General features: G+C 45.3%; 2 protein-coding genes across 3 annotated transcripts; both read right to left on the reverse strand.

Annotated features, from left to right (window-relative positions):
- Window positions 1–3,987: 3,987 nt before the first annotated feature.
- On the reverse strand, window positions 3,988–10,478 carry LOC135399214 (uncharacterized). 2 transcript variants are annotated; one of them, XM_064630996.1, is made up of 6 exons: window positions 9,041–10,478; window positions 8,287–8,762; window positions 7,065–7,163; window positions 6,899–6,988; window positions 5,249–6,648; window positions 3,988–4,614 (listed from the first exon to the last, which is right to left on the reverse strand). In XM_064630996.1, the coding sequence occupies exons 2-6, from the start codon at window positions 8,561–8,563 to the stop codon at window positions 4,015–4,017; spliced, it is 2,466 nt and encodes an 821-aa protein (XP_064487066.1). In that variant the 5' UTR covers window positions 8,564–8,762; window positions 9,041–10,478; the 3' UTR covers window positions 3,988–4,014. The 2 variants fall into 2 exon arrangements, with proteins under 2 accessions (XP_064487066.1, XP_064487065.1); XM_064630995.1 differs by lacking the exon at window positions 9,041–10,478 and having other exon boundaries at window positions 8,287–9,020.
- A 1,561-nt stretch (window positions 10,479–12,039) lies between these two features.
- Window positions 12,040–19,909, reverse strand: LOC135399221 (NLR family CARD domain-containing protein 3-like). The gene is made up of 2 exons (XM_064631009.1): window positions 19,443–19,909; window positions 12,040–15,493 (listed from the first exon to the last, which is right to left on the reverse strand). The coding sequence occupies exon 2, from the start codon at window positions 15,485–15,487 to the stop codon at window positions 13,424–13,426; it is 2,064 nt and encodes a 687-aa protein (XP_064487079.1). The 5' UTR covers window positions 15,488–15,493; window positions 19,443–19,909; the 3' UTR covers window positions 12,040–13,423.
- Window positions 19,910–20,144: the final 235 nt, after the last annotated feature.

Raw genomic sequence — 20,144 nt, forward strand, 5'->3', positions numbered from 1 at the left:
TGGTTGACTCAAATTCGACGAGGAACTTCGAAAACGTCATGTGGGGTTGGCTCTTGAATTTCACGCGCAGCGAATTATGCCACCCTTCGGCGTGATCGTTTGTGCGGAGATCGTCCTCATCCGCAAACTAATTCCAGAGATGAACGTTGGTAAGCCACTGCCGCTCGAAGTAGTCTACGTAAAGGCAAAGGGCCGCAAGTTCCCTTTCAGATCCCTAGATGTTTCCAAGAAAGATCACTGACATTGGGAAACGCGGTACGTAGCGAGAACACAGTTATAGAAAACAACACATCGTTAACTGGACGGTCACTGTAGGTCAGCGGTCCTGTGAACGGGTTTGTGTTTTCTGTGATTCCCCGTTTGATCGATAATCCATTTGCTTTCATGAATACAGTCACCTGCCATTCACCCAGTGTCAAAATGGCCTGTGCTTTCATGAATGCAGCCATGCAGTCGCCTGCCGAAAGGAGCAGAGCCTTTGGGAATTCCCCCATTTGGACGAAACGGGCTATTGGACGGTACGGGTATTGGACGCGCTGGGCAAGTTTCTCCTCGCCTGTTCATTTCGTCCAAGTGTTCAGTACGTCCGATTTTTTTCGGACGAATTAAATATTTGGACGTTGTGAGCACTTGGACGAAATAAACGTTTGGACGAAATGGGGCGTAACCGAAATAAATCATTTAAAATAATTGTACTGTGTGTCTCTTTTTTTTTTGTAAGTAGTTACGCAAGTATGTAAAAGGGAAAGAAATGTTGCTGCTTGTTCTACTCCTCGCACTGAAATATATCATTTACAATTGTACTGTTTGTGTGTCTTTTTCTTTCTTTTTGTAAGTAGTTACGGAAGTATGTAAAAAGGAAAGAAATGTTGCTGCTTGTTCTACTCCTCACACTGAACTAAATCCTTTGAAATAATTATACGCTGTTTCTTTTTTTCCTTTTTGTAAGTAGTTACCGAAGAAAATAATTGTACTGTGTGTGTGTGTGTTTCGTTTTTGTAAGTACAGAAGTACGTAAAAAGGAAAGAAATGTTGCTGATTGTTCCACTTTTTGCACTGAAATAAATCATTTGAAATAATTGTACTGTGTGTGTCTTTTTCGTTTTGTAAGTAGTTACGGAAGGAACTGTTTTGTTTTTGTAAATAAATAGCGAAAAAAAAAAAAGGCACATCATCGGATCGCCTTCTGGATGTGAAAAAGTGGATTAGGATGACGAATGTGTTTATGGGCGAGCGGATGACACAGAGTGAAATATTCCTTGGGATAACAGCATTTAGAACTGAAGCTTTCTTTTGTTGTTTTCTTCTTTTTTGTTTCATCAACGCTCCAAGCGAACCAATAAAAGAATCGATCGAACGACAGCTGCCGTCTCGATCAAACGGTGTTTGATCAAATGTCCCGGAACCCTTACAAAAAGGAAACACACACACAGTGTACAATTATTTTCTTCCATAACTACTGACAAAAAAAAAAGACACACACACAGTACAATTATTTCATTCCGTAACTACTTACAAAAAGAAAGAAAGACACGCAAACAGTACAATTGTAAATGATTTGTTTCAGTGCGAGGAGTAGAACAAAAGCAGCAACATTTCTTTCCTTTTTCATGAGCTGAGGCAATGTTCACGCATAAGAGCGGAGCGAAACGTCGAACTGTCCAAAAAATTTGGTAATGTAATGACACATCCATGAAGCATAATCGTCAAAACTACGCAGTATACTTGCGTAACTACTTACAAAAAGAAAGAAAGGCACGCAAACAGTACAATTGTAAATGATTTATTTCAGTGCGAGGAGTAGAACAAAAGCAGCAACATTTCTTTCCTTTTTCATGAGCTGAGGCAATGTTCACGCATAAGAGCGGAGCGAAACGTCGAACTGTCCAAAAAATTTGGTAATGTAATGACACATCCATGAAGCATAATCGTCAAAACTACGCAGTATACTTGCGTAACTACTTACAAAAAGAAAGAAAGGCACGCAAACAGTACAATTGTAAATGATTTATTTCAGTGCGAGGAGTAGAACAAAAGCAGCAACATTTCTTTCCTTTTTCATGAGCTGCGGCAATGTTCACGCATAAGAGCGGAGCGAAACGTCGAACTGGCAAAAAATTTTGGTAATGTAATGACACATCCATGAAGCATAATCGTCAAAACTACGCAGTATACTTGCGTAACTACTTACAAAAAGAAAGAAAGGCACGCAAACAGTACAATTGTAAATGATTTATTTCAGTGCGAGGAGTAGAACAAAAGCAGCAACATTTCTTTCCTTTTTCATGAGCTGAGGCAATGTTCACGCATAAGAGCGGAGCGAAACGTCGAACTGTCCAAAAAATTTGGTAATGTAATGACACATCCATGAAGCATAATCGTCAAAACTACGCAGTATACTTGCGTAACTACTTACAAAAAGAAAGAAAGGCACGCAAACAGTACAATTGTAAATGATTTATTTCAGTGCGAGGAGTAGAACAAAAGCAGCAACATTTCTTTCCTTTTTCATGAGCTGCGGCAATGTTCACGCATAAGAGCGGAGCGAAACGTCGAACTGGCAAAAAATTTTGGTAATGTAATGACACATCCATGAAGCATAATCGTCAAAACTACGCAGTATACTTGCGTAACTACTTACAAAAAGAAAGAAAAAGACACACAAACAGTACAATTGTAAATTATTTATTTCAGTGCGAGGAGTAGAACAAGCAGCAACATTTCTTTCCCTTTTACATACTTGTGTAACTACTTACAAAAAAAAAAAAGAGACACACAGTACAATTATTTTAAATGATTTATTTCAGTGCGAGGAGTAGAACAAAAGCAGCAACATTTCTTTCCTTTTCCATGAGCTGAGGCAATGTTCATGCATAAGAGCGGAGCGAAACGTCGAACTGGCCAAAAAAATTTAGTCATGTAATAATGACACATTCATGAAGCATAATCGTCAAAACTGCGCAGTATACTTGCGTAACTACTTACAAAAAGAAAACAAAAACGTGAAAAGAAACACACAGTACAACTGAACCTCTGTATGCAATAAGGGGATAAGTCGACTTATCCTCTTTTTACTATTTTTGTTGCAATGACATCTACATACCAGTATGCACCTGCCAATGAAAACTTAGGACCTTATTGCGATTTGTTGGCCCGCTACAGCATGGTAAAAAACGGAAAATGCATGTGTGTCAATGGGACGGACAATCATATCAGGCCCCTTTTCTCATTTTGGGATTTTTCGACTTATCCCCTTATTGCATACAGAGGTTCAATTATTTTAAATTATTTTTTTTGTACCTTGCACCCGACACTAACAACTTCCGACACATGTAACGTCTACATGCTACTACGTATTTAAACCACACCAGCATAAAAAAAAAATCACGTTAAAGGGGTGAAACGTGGCGTGGCGTGTTCAGTCGCCGACACAAACAAAGAAATCCGATATTCCCTTCTCTACTCGCGCAGAATTTCACACTTTGTTGCCAGTACTTCTCAATAGTGAGCTTTAGTATAACGTACGCTGTCGGTTTGCGTACATAAGGGATAGCGTGCAGGTTTTGCGCAAAGCTCTGCTCGTGTCTTGCGCACAACCACCAACGCTATCACTTACGTATGCAAAGGCGATAGCGTACGATATACTAAAACTCGCTAGTCACTAGTATCTGCAGAAGGTAGAATTTTCTACCCATCTCGGTAGAGGTGGGTAGAAATTTGCCAATTACCACTTTTACCTTTTGGGTATAAGTGGTCGTTCTACCAGCTTGGGTAAGAATTTTTTTTCTTAGAATGCATAGTCATGGACCCACCATCATTTTTCGTGCATCTTCTCTTTCTGCTGTTGAACGGGTCAACGTCCAGCTTAGCTTCTATACTTCCCTCACGCGATTCGTATAGCTCAGACAGGGGGAAAGATGTATGTCACGCAAGCTAGATATAATATTCGGCAATCAGTATATATATATATCAAACATTGCACGGGAATAGAAGGCTATATAGTGGCATTGATGCCTATATGATATCACATCTTCGTTCAGCTACCATGCGGTCATTGTTGCTGCAGCCAAACGCATAAGCAAACTGCGGCATGTTCCGCAAGGGCAGGATGCACCGCGCCGGTCCCTTCCCGCACGAGGTAAGGCAGAACCTCCTGAAGAACACCCTTCTCGATTCCATCCTATATTTGTGGTCATTGACTGTGCCACGGATGCTGGTCTTGATTTCCTTCTCCATCGCGTCGTATGCGATCTGCACGCTCCGACTCCACTCGAAGAGGCTTTCGTACCCTCCAAAGCCGGTGGTGCCACTTATGTTCGTCGCGATTCCCTTCAGACATTGTAGAGCAGGTTCCACGGCGCTTATGCCCGACGGCGTCCACATTGGATTAGGCCTGTCCCGAGCGAGGAACGGACGTATCATCCTCGACAGTTCTTTCGCGAGCAAGTAACCGACAGTGCCAAAGTTGAAGTAGCTCGGAACCTGTCCGGAGTAAAAGAGAGGCACCGTCTTGGAAGCTGTCGGGACCACGACCAAGCCGCTGCTCTTCAACTGACGAAGTACGCCGAGGTACTGGATCTCGTTCAGGGTTTCAGCGTCGTAGGAGAGTGGAACCTGCAACAATGAACAGTTATATTTACAGGGCGTTGCTCAATGAAAGCCTACCCGCGCCGGCATGCCATGCTGGGCAATATTACTCAATGCGGATGAAACATTGTGTTGTCTACACGTGAAGCTCTGGAGAAGATTCAATCTTGCTGAATTTCAAAGTGATTAAGCATCGTTGCGCAATGTTATAATGCGGAACGTGCGAATCCCAATCCGAATATTCAAAACAAAACGGCCGCGTTGCGAAAGGCAGTTGAGACGCGCTGTTCCCAGACGCACAACACTGAAGTGGCTCTTGTTGCAGAGATCCCATGATGATGATGATGATGATTCGTGACGAGATCCTCACTGAGATCCTAGGCGCTTCAATATTGTGCGCCAAGACGCCGTCTGTGGTGCGTACGTTTCAACAGTCCGTCACAACACCGCCATTGGAATTCCACCGCCATTGGAATTCCATTGCCATTGGAATTCCATTGCTAAGAAAACTACTCAATTCTTCAGTTGTAAGAAGCTATAAGCTTCAGTTACTGCTTGAAAGACCTTTCGCACCACAAGTTTTTGCTGCAAGGGATGAAACTTTTGAATGTCTGGATGCCCGTAACAAATACCTACGCAATATCTCGACAGAAATACATACCTGCAAATGAAGGCGTGTTCCATGTTCCAGAAGAGGGAGGTAGCTCCCAAGAAAATCTGTCGGTGCACCGACTCCAGAGTAATCTGCACTGATGTCGAGAGTGAATTCCTCGGTCGAGAACTTTACAATGGCAACTTCCTTCAGCAGGGTAACCGTGTGGTCTCTGGTCGTGTTGTCCATCAAGGCGTTATATTTAGATTTGGTGATGACGTCGAAGATGCCGTCGTACAAGCGGACCAGCTCCTCGTCCCTACGCGTCTGGTCGCGGGTACGAGATACCAGGAAAGACCACGTGTGGGTCAGTAGCCTCATGCTCGCACCGAAACAGAACGTTGGTACTCCGGTGTAATGCTTGAAACGTCTCGCGTAGTCGAATCGCAGAAGCTCCGCCGCGACCAGGAGGTAGATGTAATTGTTGCGGACTTGTTCCATGCTTGACAGAACGGCATCGACGGCTTTTACGGTCGCATTGAAGTTCCACGCGAGAAAGTCGCTTCCAACGTTCAGACCGGATATTCCCCCAGCCAGTATGGCGTTCACCGTGGTCAACCAATCTTGCGTGCTCAGACGTTCGCTTAACCGTGCGAGGTCCCCTACTTGGTGTCGAACGGGCTGCTCGTCTTCGTCCCCCGCCGTCAAGTCTTCTATTCTGGCGTCAAGCTCAACGATACCGTTCACGAGCTCGTTGCTTGCCGACGTAAGATTTAAGCTGTCGATCACTTCGCTTAGGTAAAGCTGGAAGTTACCTTCTCTGGTCTCCTCTCCGAGTCTTTGCCCCAATGACTTTCCGGGCGTGACGTAAAGATAAACTCCGCTTTCTCTCCATCTAACTACACGCAACCGAAACACAGAGTCCAGTCCCTTCTTGAGCGAAAGCTCCGCTAGCCACAGCACGATTTTCGGCTTGTCTGACGGACCATGGGACTCAAAGTTCATGTGGTTCAAGATGTCCTCGATAGAATTTCTCCCTTTGGTCATGAACCCGTGACATAACCGGTACGACGACTTAAAGATATGAGTGCCGTAGCGGTCGGGAAGCTCTGATCCTTTCATCATCATCGTCGAGTGAGAGCCGTTGTAGAAGTCGTCCACGATGTCCACAAGGAAGCTGCTGTCATTCGCGATCCACTTGTGACAAACGTTCGAGTAGAAGTCATCGCACGGTCGGACGTCTGGGTTGGAGACGCTGTCCAGGAAGTTGACTGCATTGTGGCACGCGACTGACTCGCACGGTCTGGATCCGGGAGTGCTGAATTGCATTTGAAACATGAGGAAGAGGAGCATCAGGATAGTGATGGTGATGATGAAGGACATGACAATGATTACGGGATGAGTGGTCAGTTTCTGTTCGATCTTCGAGATGGTGAGCTCAGTCAGTTCACGGATCGTAGATGGACCAACTGCGAAGAAGAAAGAACGACTTTCGATGCAAAGCACTGACATCAAATTCACGTTCAAACATCCCCTTGTTTGCGTGAATGCTACAGGAGTTACAGTAGTCACTTCCGTTATTCCTACAACATTTTACGCAGCAATTTCTAATTCAATGCGGTCTTATCATGCAGAGAGAGCATATATTAGAAAGTACATCCGTTCTGACGGTCCCCCCACCAAAAAAAAAAAAAAGAAAAACAAAAGAAACGTGCTCACATCTCACAGACGACTTTCTTCTGCGCTGCTGTTCAAGGTTGGGAGATTTTTCTGCACAGGGACTCCCTGTGTGTTCAACGGTAGCTCTTCCTGCATGGGTTTAGAAAGTGCATATACCAAGCGCTAGGTACCAAGCTGGTACCTACTGGTACTGTGCGGTACCTACCTTCGTCGATGGCAGATAACGAAGGTACTGGTAGTCCATCAGCGCCATCGACCGGCAGCTGTTTTGAATCTGGTTCCTCCACATTTCCTGTTGGCAATGCTACAAGGGGCAAACGGGCACCTTATCTGCGAGCTAACTAACCACAAATCTCGAGCGTTACTGGACTAAGACCACACATAAGAAAACGTTGAGTTCGTGAAATGCTGGTAAACGCGGAAGCGGCCGAGTATGAATAATGGAACGCAAGAACAATACCTAGACACTCCGAGACAACGTAAGACATAAAATTGCAAAGGCGTACCTGCATCAGCGAGAAGATAGCGGACGCCAGGCAGTCGGGAAAATAAATTCGCATATTTTGCTAACGCGAATATTTAACGTGTTGTCACGACATGATCGGTACACAAGCAACAGTTTGAACCAGAGTTGTACACGTTACTCGAAAAAAAGTAATTGATTACAATTACTGTTACTACTGCGCGAAAAGTAATTCTTTACCGTTACAAATTACTTCATCAAAAATGTAATACGTTACCGATTAGAAATGTAACGCGTTACTTTTCCCGTTACTTTCAAATTGTCTCGCCTCCTGTCCCTGATGAGGACGACCATATAGGCGTTGAAACATCCGCTTCATTTTGTTACTATTGTTACTGTTGCTCCAGTAGGTCGCGGTTGTAAGGAATTATCGTATTACTGTGGTCTGCATGGAACACGTGAGGACTAGAGACGGCCGTCACAGTGACCTCTGCGTCATTGCTTCAGTCGAAGATCGGGCTTGCTGAAAAGTGTTGCCATTGTTGACAGAAGGTTAAAAAAGTAATCGATTACTCAGTAATTGATTACCGAAAATTGTAATCAGATTACTTGGAAAATTACTTGCTCACAAAATTAACTGATTGCGTTAAAATTTACTGAAAAAGTAATTGATTACTAGTAACGCAATTACTAGTAACGCGTTACGTACAACTCTGGTTTGAACCATGCGGGCGCACTATCTTGTGTCTCGGAGATATCATGCGCTCGCCTAAGCCAATTACGTACGTCCTTGTGGGTGGACTTAGGACCCGAAGTATAGGTTCTAGTGACATCATGATAAAAATTCCCTTGCAAGTGCTCCGTTTGTTCTCCCTTTCGCAAGAGTCCTTGTGGGAGTAAGAATATAATCAAGTCCCACAGCCCACTCGCAAAGCTAAGCTGTCGCAAAGTAAGTATATCTCACCAAAAGGCTGTCGGGACGTAGACGAGGACGGTATACTTGTCCGCGATGGTTCAGACACCGCCGAGGTAGGTTTGGTAAGCGTACTGTGATCGGCTTCTTTGAAATGTAGTTGGGTATCCGTCTGGGATCCCACGGGCAGACTGTCTGTGGGGCTATAGGATGCTAGTTGTTTCGATGTTGCTTCTGTTAGAAGGTCCTTCTTCTCCGCCGTGGAACCCCTTGCTTTGGAATGACCTTTCGTCTTGCAGGTTTCGCTCCTTGTCTCTTCCTTCTCCATGGTGGACCTTTATGCGGTGCCTGGTAGAAAGCGTCGCAGTGGAAGAGTACTGCACAACCCGTATGCTTGCGGCTGAGTGGCGTTCTTCTTCTTCTTCGTCCAAAGAGATGATGGCCGTGGCGTTCTTCTGAACGTAAAGCATGCAGAGAGGTGCTTCTTCTTTTGTCGCATGCAGTGATACAGTTGATCCAAGGTATATCTAAACAGGTAGCGAAAACAAGAGAAAATACCAAATCAGACCCATCGGCAAGGCTACCATCATGAGGCGCAAGCGATCCTGGGTGTTGGTGGTAGAGGTACGATCGTAAACAAAAAAAACTTTACAACAAGGACGTGGCTTGTGTGTGTTCTAATAGGTTATTCATAATTTCAATGTAGAAAAACTTTCTGTTGTGCGCGAATGTAAACGTGTCATGTCTAATTATGCACTACTTATTATTCATACTGATGACGTCATCTCTGACGCCATTTACTTACAAACGTAGTAGTCCGCGCAACGGATGGATGGCGCTGACCGTCTCTATCATGGCGTCTTCCTGAAGACACAGGGGCCCATGGGACTTGCGGTACCTGTTTAGATATACCTTGGCTGATCCTTGATAAACGCGATGAAAACCGGGCTGTTTGGTGGTACATCCTAAAAGCGATGGCCATGTCTGCCACTAGGGGTCGGGTGTATGCAGTTGAAGCTGTGTCTCTGCCATTAAAGTTGTTTGTCAGTCAGTGCTTCGTCTGTTTTGTCTCTCTGTGTCCCCTGCACCGGGGTTTTATCGCTTTTATGATCCTTGATATCGCTTCGAGATCGAACGGTGTCGGCGAGCTGCGGAGAAACGATGAACTACCCAAGTGTGGATCAGCTTCCTCGCATCGTCTGCTTTTACGCGTTTCTTCCGTGTTCAGTGCAGTAAGTGGAACATTGGGGAACCGAACAGTATCCGTGTAGCGATATTCCCCGCAGAAGCAGAAGAAAAAACAACGTATTTTGTTGAACAGGAAACAAACAAACAAAAAAGCAAGTTCGCCGTAAAACTTCACGAAAAGCAGTAGTTTTTCAAAACGTGGTAGTTCCTCTGGTATGGGACTAGGCAAACTAAGGCTGGCGCTACACCGACAAAAACATTACATAATCACTTTATTTGCAACACAGACGCAACATGTACGTGTTGTTAAACTTTCTGATTTCAGCATGGTCATATGAAGGAGGTTGCACATCTGTCTTTGGATTTGGCAAAGTTACCGAGTTCCTGCATTAGAGGGATCTTGGAGATTATAAGCCTCCTCTGTACTTATTTCAGTTCACTAGTCATCTGTCAGACAATCTCACTGAGCATTAATACGAACTGGTTCACCAAACTTCAGCACTGGAGCTGACAAGCAGGAAAATACAAATTTAAAGTCACAAGTCATATGAGGCAAACTTCCTCCGGGTCGGAATATGTCGGGTATGTCGGTCGGGGGTGGTCGGGTATGTCGGGTGTGTCGGGTGAATATGTTGGTACATACACCGTTAAAATAGAAATTCACCACATAGCACGCTCCTATAGTCAACCATCATCCCGAATGACAACGGTTTAGTGTGGTATTTCACGGTCAAGTGTTTACGACTGTCAGCCAAGCTCACTCCTTGCTGCACAAGGTACAGCGCGAGGTTTCTGACTCTTGTACAAATCTGATCTGGTTGCAGCACGCTCGTGTTCTCGGCAAAGTCTCGCACGATTTCATCCCAGCTATGCTCTCTTCTGTCGTGACTGACATTCCCTATAAAAAACGAAAGAAGAAGAAAAAAAGAGAAACGAAATTTCTTGTAACCGTCATCCTTCTAAAGTCTGCTGCTTAATGAGCGATATGCCAACACACTGATGCGTGCTAGAGCGTCTGCTTTGAGAATGATGATGCCTAACGAACATGCCCGCACTACAACGTTGCTTATTTCATCCCCAAAAGCGTAAACCAGTTGACTGTTATCATGGTATCACCCACGACTAACCTACAATTTTCTTAGATGGGTAGAAATCCAGCGAACCGGTAGAGATGTAGGAAGGGAGTGGGAAGCCGCCGATATTTCGAACAGAGACTGTTCCCAGAAGAACAGTCACTGTTCGAAATATCGGCGGCTTCTGTCCTGAGGCAACTCCCGTCCTACAGTTTTCTTAGGCTCTCCCAGCACAGAAAAGTAACTTGTCATTGTCCAACTGCTCTTTCCATTCAGTATCATTCCCTCTCAGTATTACTGGCACACAGTGCATATCTCTCGGTCTCGCTGATAGTGCGCTGGCTACCCATTTCTTTGTCGTCAGAAGTGGCAGCGAGTCACGTATGAAGCACAGTCTTATCCAGCAGGACTATGCATTCTGTACTTACCACTTTCAAGTGGCTGCCCTTCTTGTATAGGAGCACATGGTTTGTACTGTACATTCATTATTTGTAACATGAACAATCAGTGCGATCATGCATCAGTGAGCAATGGTGTTGGTGGTGCCCTATTTCCAAGCAGTCTGCCTCCCGGTGTGGCGGGAGGTCGCTCGGGGAAATCGTGCATCTCGGGCAGACTTCACAGTGAAGAGCTTCCGAAAGTGAAGGCTGCAGACACCAGAGAGCTTGGGGCACGTTGACATAGCACTGGGACAAAACTGCCGGTGCTCAGCGTGGCACCGTTTTGCACTTAAAAAAAAAAGAAAGAAAAGAAAAAAGCTGATTTTCTAATCTATGTCTAGTATGTGTGCACCTAAATTCACGTAATTTATCTTGGAACCGGTACATAAAATGCGAAAGAATGTGTCCAAGAAGAAATTCTGTCGGTTAGGATAGGAACACTCGCCCTAACGAATTGCTAACTCGACACATATGAAAATATGGATATTTAGACAGACATTATGTCAATATTGAAGAAAAAGAGTAGTCTGTAATATTTATGGCGTTGAGCGCTGCGTAAATAGGGTTGGCCAGTTTAAATGGATTACAACAAGGGGAATAAGGCAATACTGAAGCAATGAAGCTCTTCAACAGCTTGGCCAAGGCTGCTGCAGAAAGATCCTCATTTGTAAAACAGATACAAGTGAGGCATATTATATACAGGTAACCACCTTGTACAATCTAGAGAGCTAAACCAGTCTCAGATTCAGAGAATTTTGTAAGACAAAGTTGAAATGGGAAACTCAGCTGCATGGAACTTGTAACCGTGAAGCCCTAGTTACGGCATTTCTTGGTTGGTTGGCATTTCTTGAATTTCGCAACCACGTATTGGTTTGTTCAACCTGTCGATATTGCATACTATTGCGATAGCTCTACTAATGCATAAGGTTGCTGTGCCACAACCTAGGTCTTTGTGACTGGCACAAATCTTTAATATAATCTGATAGCCATCTTCCTCGATAGTATCACAGCTTGCTGCAATAAACAGCTATTTTTGTCTTCATATTTATTCCTGCATCCGTAATGTTTTTCATGTGTTGTGTGCCATGTTGTCCAGGCCTTTACTGGCTGTTCACGGACACCTCAAAAATAAATAAATTGAAAACGCACGGTACACTGATTTAGCCTCATGTTCCATAGTTGCATTTCATTTATTTACTGTGCTTGCATAATAAACATAACTTATGCAATAGATGCGAGAGGTAGAACACTTCCAGCTAAGAAACTGATGCTCCACCCTTTACCATGAACAATGTCTTTCGCTATAGTATATGAATCTACAATGTAGTACCACCTGCACATACATAAAACACTCTCCGTAGAAACGGAATGAGACACCCAGCGAATGAAATGGTCTAAAACCCCGATACAAAATGTTTGCCACTTTTTACTATGTTCTCCGTGGGATTTCTACGTGTCATAGTTGACGAGATACCGCTCCTTGAAGGCATCACCTCGCTTCTGCATATGTAACATTTTTCGTGCTTCGCCGAAGTCATCACAATTGTTGATTGATTGATTGATTGAAAGAAAGAAAAAAATGGGGAACATCACAATTGTTAGTTAGTTGCTGTTGCCTTGCTTGCTTGCAGCTGAACAGATGCTATTTAGAATTGTAACAAAGACCGGGCAGGTTGGTACATACTGCTGCCAGACGCGACGTGACGCACAGAAAACGAGACAGACGATGTTGCAACTTTCCACCTCTGTTTACTGAATGAGAACAAATCAATGAATCTGGCTCTTGTTCTTTGGTTATCTTGATGTGTTTCGATTCATTTGTTGTCATTCAGTAAACAGAAGCGGAGAGTTGCGACATTATCTGTCCCGTTTTCGTCTGTCTCAGAGCGTCTTGCAGCAGTTATTTAGAATGTTGTATCATCTTGTTGCTAGCTGCTTTTGTTCTTGCTCTGGTTTTGTATGTGCACCATCACCAAGGGGTAAGCTGTTAATGAGCACTTAAAATAATAAAATAAAAATAACACTCAGCCAATGGCACCACCATGCTTCGGTGGCCGTTGCCATGGAGACAATCCGCCGCACGTGGGGCCACTGGTTGCGACAGATGGCCTGTGTCTGTAATCGTGTGCGACGATTGGCTGCCACGTCCGGAAGAATGGGAGGAGGCATTAAGCTCTGGAGGCTTCTGACTCTGGGCGGCATTAGTCAAGCTCAAAGGAGTGAGAGCTATGGCCATTCCTATTGGCTCTTGTCTTGCATGTGACTGCTCCCATGCTGCCTGGCAGAGACGATTACCAACAGCTGTATAAGCCATGGTATCTGCGATGGTGATTGTCTACATGTCTGCCACATTTTTTGTTTAAAAAAAATGAATGCAGGTTCGCACTGGTGAAAGCAAAAAGCAAAAAAAGCTTTACGCCTATCCCACGTAGCATGGAGTCGTTTTGTAAGCACCAGGAGTGCTGCGTAAGAAAGCGGAGACCCTCTCTATAAAAACAACAATTTCGCAGCTTCTACACACCGCCTCGCGTCTTCTTCCGTACGCTCCGTGACGCACTTAACTTGCTGCACCAGAGAATCGCACCTCCAGAGTGTCCGAAATGCTTCTCTGCAATCCCAGTCCCTGCAGGTACCCAGCGCAAACCTCGTAGCACGATTCAGGAGCTGCTCATTTCTCCGGACCACGGCAGAAATTTCTCGTGAGCTATAACTCTCCGAATCCGCAGAGAATGTGGAGAGCGTGTAGTTCTTGGGGAAATGTGTCGCAATCTCTTCGAGTGCCCCTCCGTCAAAAAACATCTTTGCGACAAAAGCGTACAGTGCCGTGTTCGCTTCGAGCATGGCTGAGAACGCTCGGGCGGCTTCCATAGTAAAATATGCGGACTGGAGCTCGACACGGTTGATCGTGTCGTTGTTTGTAAGGCCCATGATGAAAGAAGCGAAAACATCGTCATCTTCAGTGCCAACTACATCGTCAAAATCAAAAGGGCATTGGCAGCGGAGAAACTTGAGGGACCTGGTCTTTTTGATAAGTTGCGCAAGAGCTTTAACCATCTCGTCACTGGGTCCCGCGTAATCAGCTCTTTCGATGTGCACTTCCGTGATGTGACAGTTTGATTCTAGTGCTGAGATCACCTGTAATATAGGGGTCTCCATAACGAACAAAATGTGGATCTTTTTCACGTCGCCGTAGTTGAGTGAAATGAGACGTGCCAACTCGTTGAGCGCGAGGGTGTTCCACGTTGTGCAGATCCTGTGGCAGCTCTCATGGCCTCTGATAACCTGAGCAATCTCTTCGTCAACCTTGACGGAGAAATCGATCGCTCCAAGACGCACCACTTCCAGTGATGTGTTCACTGTAAGAGCCTTCACAAACTGTACCAGGGCCACTTCTGTCAGGTCGTTACAGGAGATATCGAGCTCACGAAGCGTCTGGTTTGACTCCAGAGCTTCTGCTAGATGTCTTGCACCAGCGTCTCTGAACCTGCTCCCTCGAAGTTGTAGCCTCTGGAGAGTAACGTTCACTTTTAGAGCCCGAGCAAACTGAACCACGTCACTTTCCTCCATACCACAATCATTAAGCTCGAGCGTTCTTATTGTCCCGTTCGTCTTCAGGGCATCAGAAATGTGTGGCATAGTACGGGCACTATCATTAGATTTATTCATTTTCAAATTCTCGATCGAACTGTTCTCCCTGAGCGCAATCGCGATAATTTCCAATACATCGTCAGGTACGTCACAGAGAAAGAGGTCCTTCAGGTATCTGCTGCGTTTTACAATTTCTGCCAGATGCACAGCAGCAGCTTTCTTCAAGCTGTAATCAGAGATTTGCAGAGACGTCAAGTGATCGCACTGCTGAAGTGCTTTCAACAGGAGCTTCATCCCCTTTTTGCTCAGGCCACAGTAGTGTAGAACAACAGATTTCAACTGCGGTGACCTCTTGAATCCTTCCGACAGTCGTGACGCGGACTCCATATCGAGCTTGAGGTCGCGTGCTTCAAAATGCTCTAGCATGGTGTCAGGCCTGATGCCCTCAAGAAATACATTGTGCTGTGTGCTTGGCTCTAGGGTGCCCGCTTTGACGCTTTTAATGTTAGAGCCGTGTGCAAGGGCAAGTTTAAGGGCCGTCGGGAAGTGGCGAAATAGGCGTGTATCGTACAGGTCTATTCCTTGTATGCAGGGGTGTTGTTTCACAAGCCAGCAGATCAGGAACAGAGAGTCCAGCAACGGAACCTCAGAGAAGGTGTAATCATATGACAGTATTGAGGAAACATTCAACTCTCCTGGCTTACTTTCCCGGAGCTGTACATCAACAGAGAATAAGATTCTGTTGCAGAGTGTCACGTACTCAAGCAACCAGCAACCTGCCTCATCATTCCTGGAGCAGGGTTTTGCGATGTCAACGCCTTTTCGTTTGAAGACGTTCCGCACAGAGAAAATTCTTGATGTCACCGTTGCGAGATCAAGGAATGGAATTTGTCGAGCGATCTCGGCGATCTCTGGGTGGCTCGAAACGTAGTCCTGTGCTTCTTCCGCGCCGTTAAATGCCATGTTGTTCTGTAAAGAGAAGTAGGTAGAGTTGGGGCCGGGGTAGACAACAATAGTTTGCAGTTCAGTTCCGTAGAAGTTGTCACCAGCCATGATGTTCGCGAAAGAGTTTTGCGAACGAGACGCCTAGATTCAAAGAGCCCATCCAGTTTGTCCCCCCCCCCCCCACGCGCCATGCATGTTCGTTGTGGCATTAGTCCAACTCGTGGTATTACTCGAAATGCACACCTTTCAAACACATGCAGAAGTCCACCTCGCGACTGCCACAGCATAGAACAACGTGACACGGTCGCAGTGCAAACAACTGAATGGCAACAAGTTGGGAAAATGCGACGCTCGCCGTACACTCTAAAAAATGAATTTAACCGCATGGCACGCTCCTAGCCAACCATCATCTCGAATGATATCGTTATCTACCCTGATTTGTTGAAAACGGGAGGCGTACCCCTTTTTTGTGAAACTTATGCTGTTGATAATTGTCACAGAAAAGGCGTACGCCTCCCGTTTTCAACAAACCAGGGCAGATAACGATATCATTCCGAATGATGTTTGGTTAGGAGCGTGTTATGCGTGAAGTTCATTTCAAGAGTGTACTCTTTAAACGTCCTTCGAGCTCCACACTCTTAAAAATGAATTTAACCGCATGGCACGCTCCTAGCCAACCATCATCCCGAATGACAACGTTCTCGCCCCTGATTTGTTGAAAACGGGAGGAGGAGCCTATTTTGTGCCATTATGCACGGCACAAAATAGGCTCCTCCTCCCGTTTTCAACAAATCAGGGGCGAGAACGTTGTCATTCGGGATGGTGGTTGGCTAGGAGCGTGCTATGTGGTGAAGTTCATTTTTAAGAGTGCACGTGCTCGGCCTCCCACGCGTCACGGAGCAAGATGTAGATGCACTCTTCGTTTCCTACACTCTTAAAAATGAACTTTGCCGCATGGCACGCTCCTAGCCAACCATCATCACGAACGATATCGTTATCTGCCCTGATTTGTTCAAAACGGGAGAAGTAAGCCTTCTTTGCAACACTTATGCTGTTCATATAATTGTCCCAAAAAAGGCGTACTCCTCCCGCTTTCAACAAATCAGGGCAGATAACGATATCATTCGAGATCATGGTTGGCTAGGCGCGTGCTATGCGGTAAAGTTCATTTCTAAGAGTGTACAGTTGAAAAATGTCCTCGTAATGTGTGCAAACTATTCTTTTGAAATGTGAGGAGTTCGCGGTACAGGTACGTATTAACCAGCTCAGCATTATCACTCCTTGCTTTGCAAAGCCTTACATCGGCAACCTACACTGTTAAAACAGAACTTCACCACATAGCATGCTCCTAACCAACCGAACTACTTATACCGAATGATATCATTCTGTGTGATGATTTGTTCAAAACAGGGGGGAGGCGCCTATCTGGGACAAGATAATCTGTCCCAGATAGGCGCCTCCTCTCATTTTCAACAAATCAATGCACAGAATGATATCATTCGGATTGATGGTTGGCTGGGAGCGTGCTATGTGGTGAAGTGCTGTTTTAACAGTGTATAGCAGCTGGTAGGTCGTGGACTCCCCACAAGGCGTTGTCATCGGCTGCAACTCGCAGTGCCGTGTAGTACACTCTTAAAAATGAACTTCACCACATAGCACGATCCTAGCCAACCGTCGTCTCGAATGGTATCTTTATCTGCCTGATTTGTTGAAAACGGGAGGCGTACGCCTTTTCTGTGACAGTTATGAGCAGCATAAGTGTCACAAAAAAGGCGTACGCCCCCGTTTTCAACAAATCAGGGCAGATAACGATAACATTTCAGATGATGGTTGGCTAGGAGCGTGCTGGGCGGTGAAGTTCATTTTTAAGAGTGTGTGCCAAAGGGAGTCTGGCCATTAATGGGACCTACGTATACCTGGAGCTGCACCCACTTTTTGAGCTCTCTGGCTAATCGCGAGCCAAAATACAGTTCGCTATTATTGCAGGTCATTCAGTACTTATACCTCACCCTTATTTACTGGGTGCCATCATTTTGGAGAAACTCGATTGATTCGGATTGAAACGGATATCACTGGTGACAGACCAAAACGGCGGATTTCACGCCCTCTTTTATCAACGCCGACTGCATGGAGCAAAGCATGCAGAACTGCAGAAATGGTTGCTGGCAGAAGTGATTGACCAGGAGAGTGGTAGAACCACTTTTTCGTAACAGACGGACGGCTGCCGGTATGAACTTTTAAATCACGTAACATAAGCAGATAGAATGGAAAGTGGACAAAGACGTATGTATAAATAAAATTCAATTACATTGTTCAAAATCTTACGCATCGGTGATGTCTTTCCTGCTATTCCTGGGGTCGCGGTTTACATAGGCCTAACGTTAGCGACGAAACATGTAATTGACGTTTAAATAATGATGGCGGACCGAAAGCTGAAACTGATTTTGAAGATATATACAAGAGGATTACAGAATGAATTTAGAGTAGTTTATGAAATATTTTTGCCACGAAATCTTCGCTTCGCCGTTCCAAGCACCATCCTCCATTTTGGAGAAATTTTTGTGTCATGGCGTCCCCCATGAAAAACGGCAACCACTGAAATACGCCAAAGTTTCGAGCCTCTTTTTTAGGCACCTCCTAATGGCCAGACTCCCTTTTAATTCATAGCACTGCTGCAGCTTTTGTCTCATCTCTCACCTTTCCGCCCATTGTGGTTGGTCGCAGAAAATAGTGCACTTGAAGACGGAAAAGTAAACATAAACGGCTCATTTGCGCGCTCGATATCCATATATAGCCGATCCATCCGATGAACTATTACAGGAATAGTAGTTCCTACATCCATCAGGTGATGTTGCAACCGGCGTGCAAGCAATCACAGAGGTCACAGATTAAACATGCGGTATACAGAGTGTCTCACGTAACGTGTCAAAAAAATTATATTTAAAAATCTCCACGTCGGAAAATTAAGGGTTTAACGATATTCACCTTCCGAGAGCTTTTGCCGTCGTGTTAGAACACTTTTATGGATTTTTCGACATAGCAAGCTTAATTTTCCGAACATGAAATGTCCGGAAAATGCCTAGTCAACCTAACATTTTTTCGTTAGTATTCGTTAATAGATGGCCAACATTCTTTTCCACAGGAGCACGGGTCGGGTTTAACCCACTACGGAAAAATTCATTCCGAGGTGCTAAAGTAAGGAGCGGAAAAAAATTGAGAACATCGACTTTTTCTGACGCGCATAGTATTTCAACGGCACACGAAATCGGTCGCAAAGAATGAGAGGAGTAGATGCCCCTGTCTTCTGCTGTCGTCTGCTACGGTGGTCCTACGGTGGTGGTGGTGGTGTAACTGCTTGCCGTAGTCGGCCTCGCAAGGCGGGCAACGTCACAACTAACGCAGGTCCGTAAAAAACGGTAGTCCTACGCCTGCTTCTGCGCGTTCAAAATTCAAATTTCTATTATCCAATCGTAATGTAGATCTCGCGAGCCGATGGGTAGCGTCCCTAGCGGATCGTGCGGACGGGCTCCTCGTAGGGATGGCCGATTATGACATGGTCATTATAATATCTAGCAGGTCGTGAACATAGGTGGGGGGTACGGAAATTTCTGGAATCTTGGTATATTCATGCTGATAACAATGCTTGCAACAGCCGCAATGGGCCCCTACCGGAATGCTACAGGAACATGACGAAGCCATAAGGCTGCATGAGCTCGGATCTGTACTATTTTGTTTTGCGTTTGTCCGATGAGGACGCCCGCATAGGCGGCTAAACGTTACGGGTAAATTTTGTTGCCTGTTTGTGTGAAGCCGGTGTTTTATCTTTTTCCGTCAAGCCCCTGAACTGGCCCGGGGCCCCATCCCCGGCTGCCCCACCAGAGTACAAACAACTGAACGGCAACCAGTTCGGAAACTGCGACAATCGTCGTACAAGTACCTTCGAACCTCAGCGGGCGAGATGTAGTGCACTTACCGTTTCCTATACTGTCGAAAAATTTCCTCGTGATGTCTGGAGACTACTCGCATGAAATGTGGGGAGCTCGGTACGGGTACGGATTAACCAGCTCAGCATTACTCCTCCTTATTTTGCAACGTCTGCAACCTAGGTCGTGGACTCTTGGACTTCCCTCAAGGCGCTCTCGTCCGCTGCGCTTTTGTTTCAACCGTCACCCTTTCCGCCCATTGCGGTTGATCGCACAAAACAGTCGCACTTGAAAAGGGAAAAGGAAACATGAACCGCTCATTTTCCAGTTCGCTTGGCTCTGTGGTTAGCGCGCTGTCCATGTCGCGTCGAGACTGGGAGGTACCCGGCGGATTTTTCTTGCGTTTGCCTCAGAGATCTTGGCCCAACATTGGCCCAATATTGTGCCAAGATGTTGTGCTGCTTGGGAGGTATCGGCATAATGTGGGTGTTCCCGTTCTTGCCCAAGACACACTTTGACATTGGTGACACTGAACAGGGTGTCCTAAAGGATCCTATTTACTTACTCTCCTCGACAAGACAGCATGTGAGAATATTCCTCAAGTCTACAGGGTGTCCCAGAGAACGTGTCATTGAATTATAATAAAAAAAACTACGCCGCCTAGAATCATGCGGTCAACGGCATTTGTTCTTATTATGTTCTTGCCACCTTCTAAAGTTAATGTCATGTACCCCAAGTTTAATTATGTAAAT

The sequence above is a fragment of the Ornithodoros turicata genome, chromosome 6 (assembly GCF_037126465.1).
Source record: "Ornithodoros turicata isolate Travis chromosome 6, ASM3712646v1, whole genome shotgun sequence".
NCBI classification, from domain to species: domain Eukaryota; kingdom Metazoa; phylum Arthropoda; class Arachnida; order Ixodida; family Argasidae; genus Ornithodoros; species Ornithodoros turicata.

Bases quoted from the DNA above. Each gene is read 5' to 3' on its own strand.
- LOC135399214 (XM_064630996.1), bottom strand. From the start codon at position 8,563: ATGGAGAAGGAAGAGACAAGGAGCGAAACCTGCAAGACGAAAGGTCAT. The intron at 7,164-8,286 runs GTGAGATATACT...TGCCCCTTGTAG, and splicing joins TACGTCCCGACAGCCTTTTG to CATTGCCAACAGGAAATGTG. The intron at 6,989-7,064 runs GTAGGTACCGCA...AAACCCATGCAG, and splicing joins GTTATCTGCCATCGACGAAG to GAAGAGCTACCGTTGAACAC.
- LOC135399221 (XM_064631009.1), bottom strand. From the start codon at position 15,487: ATGGCATTTAACGGCGCGGAAGAAGCACAGGACTACGTTTCGAGCCAC.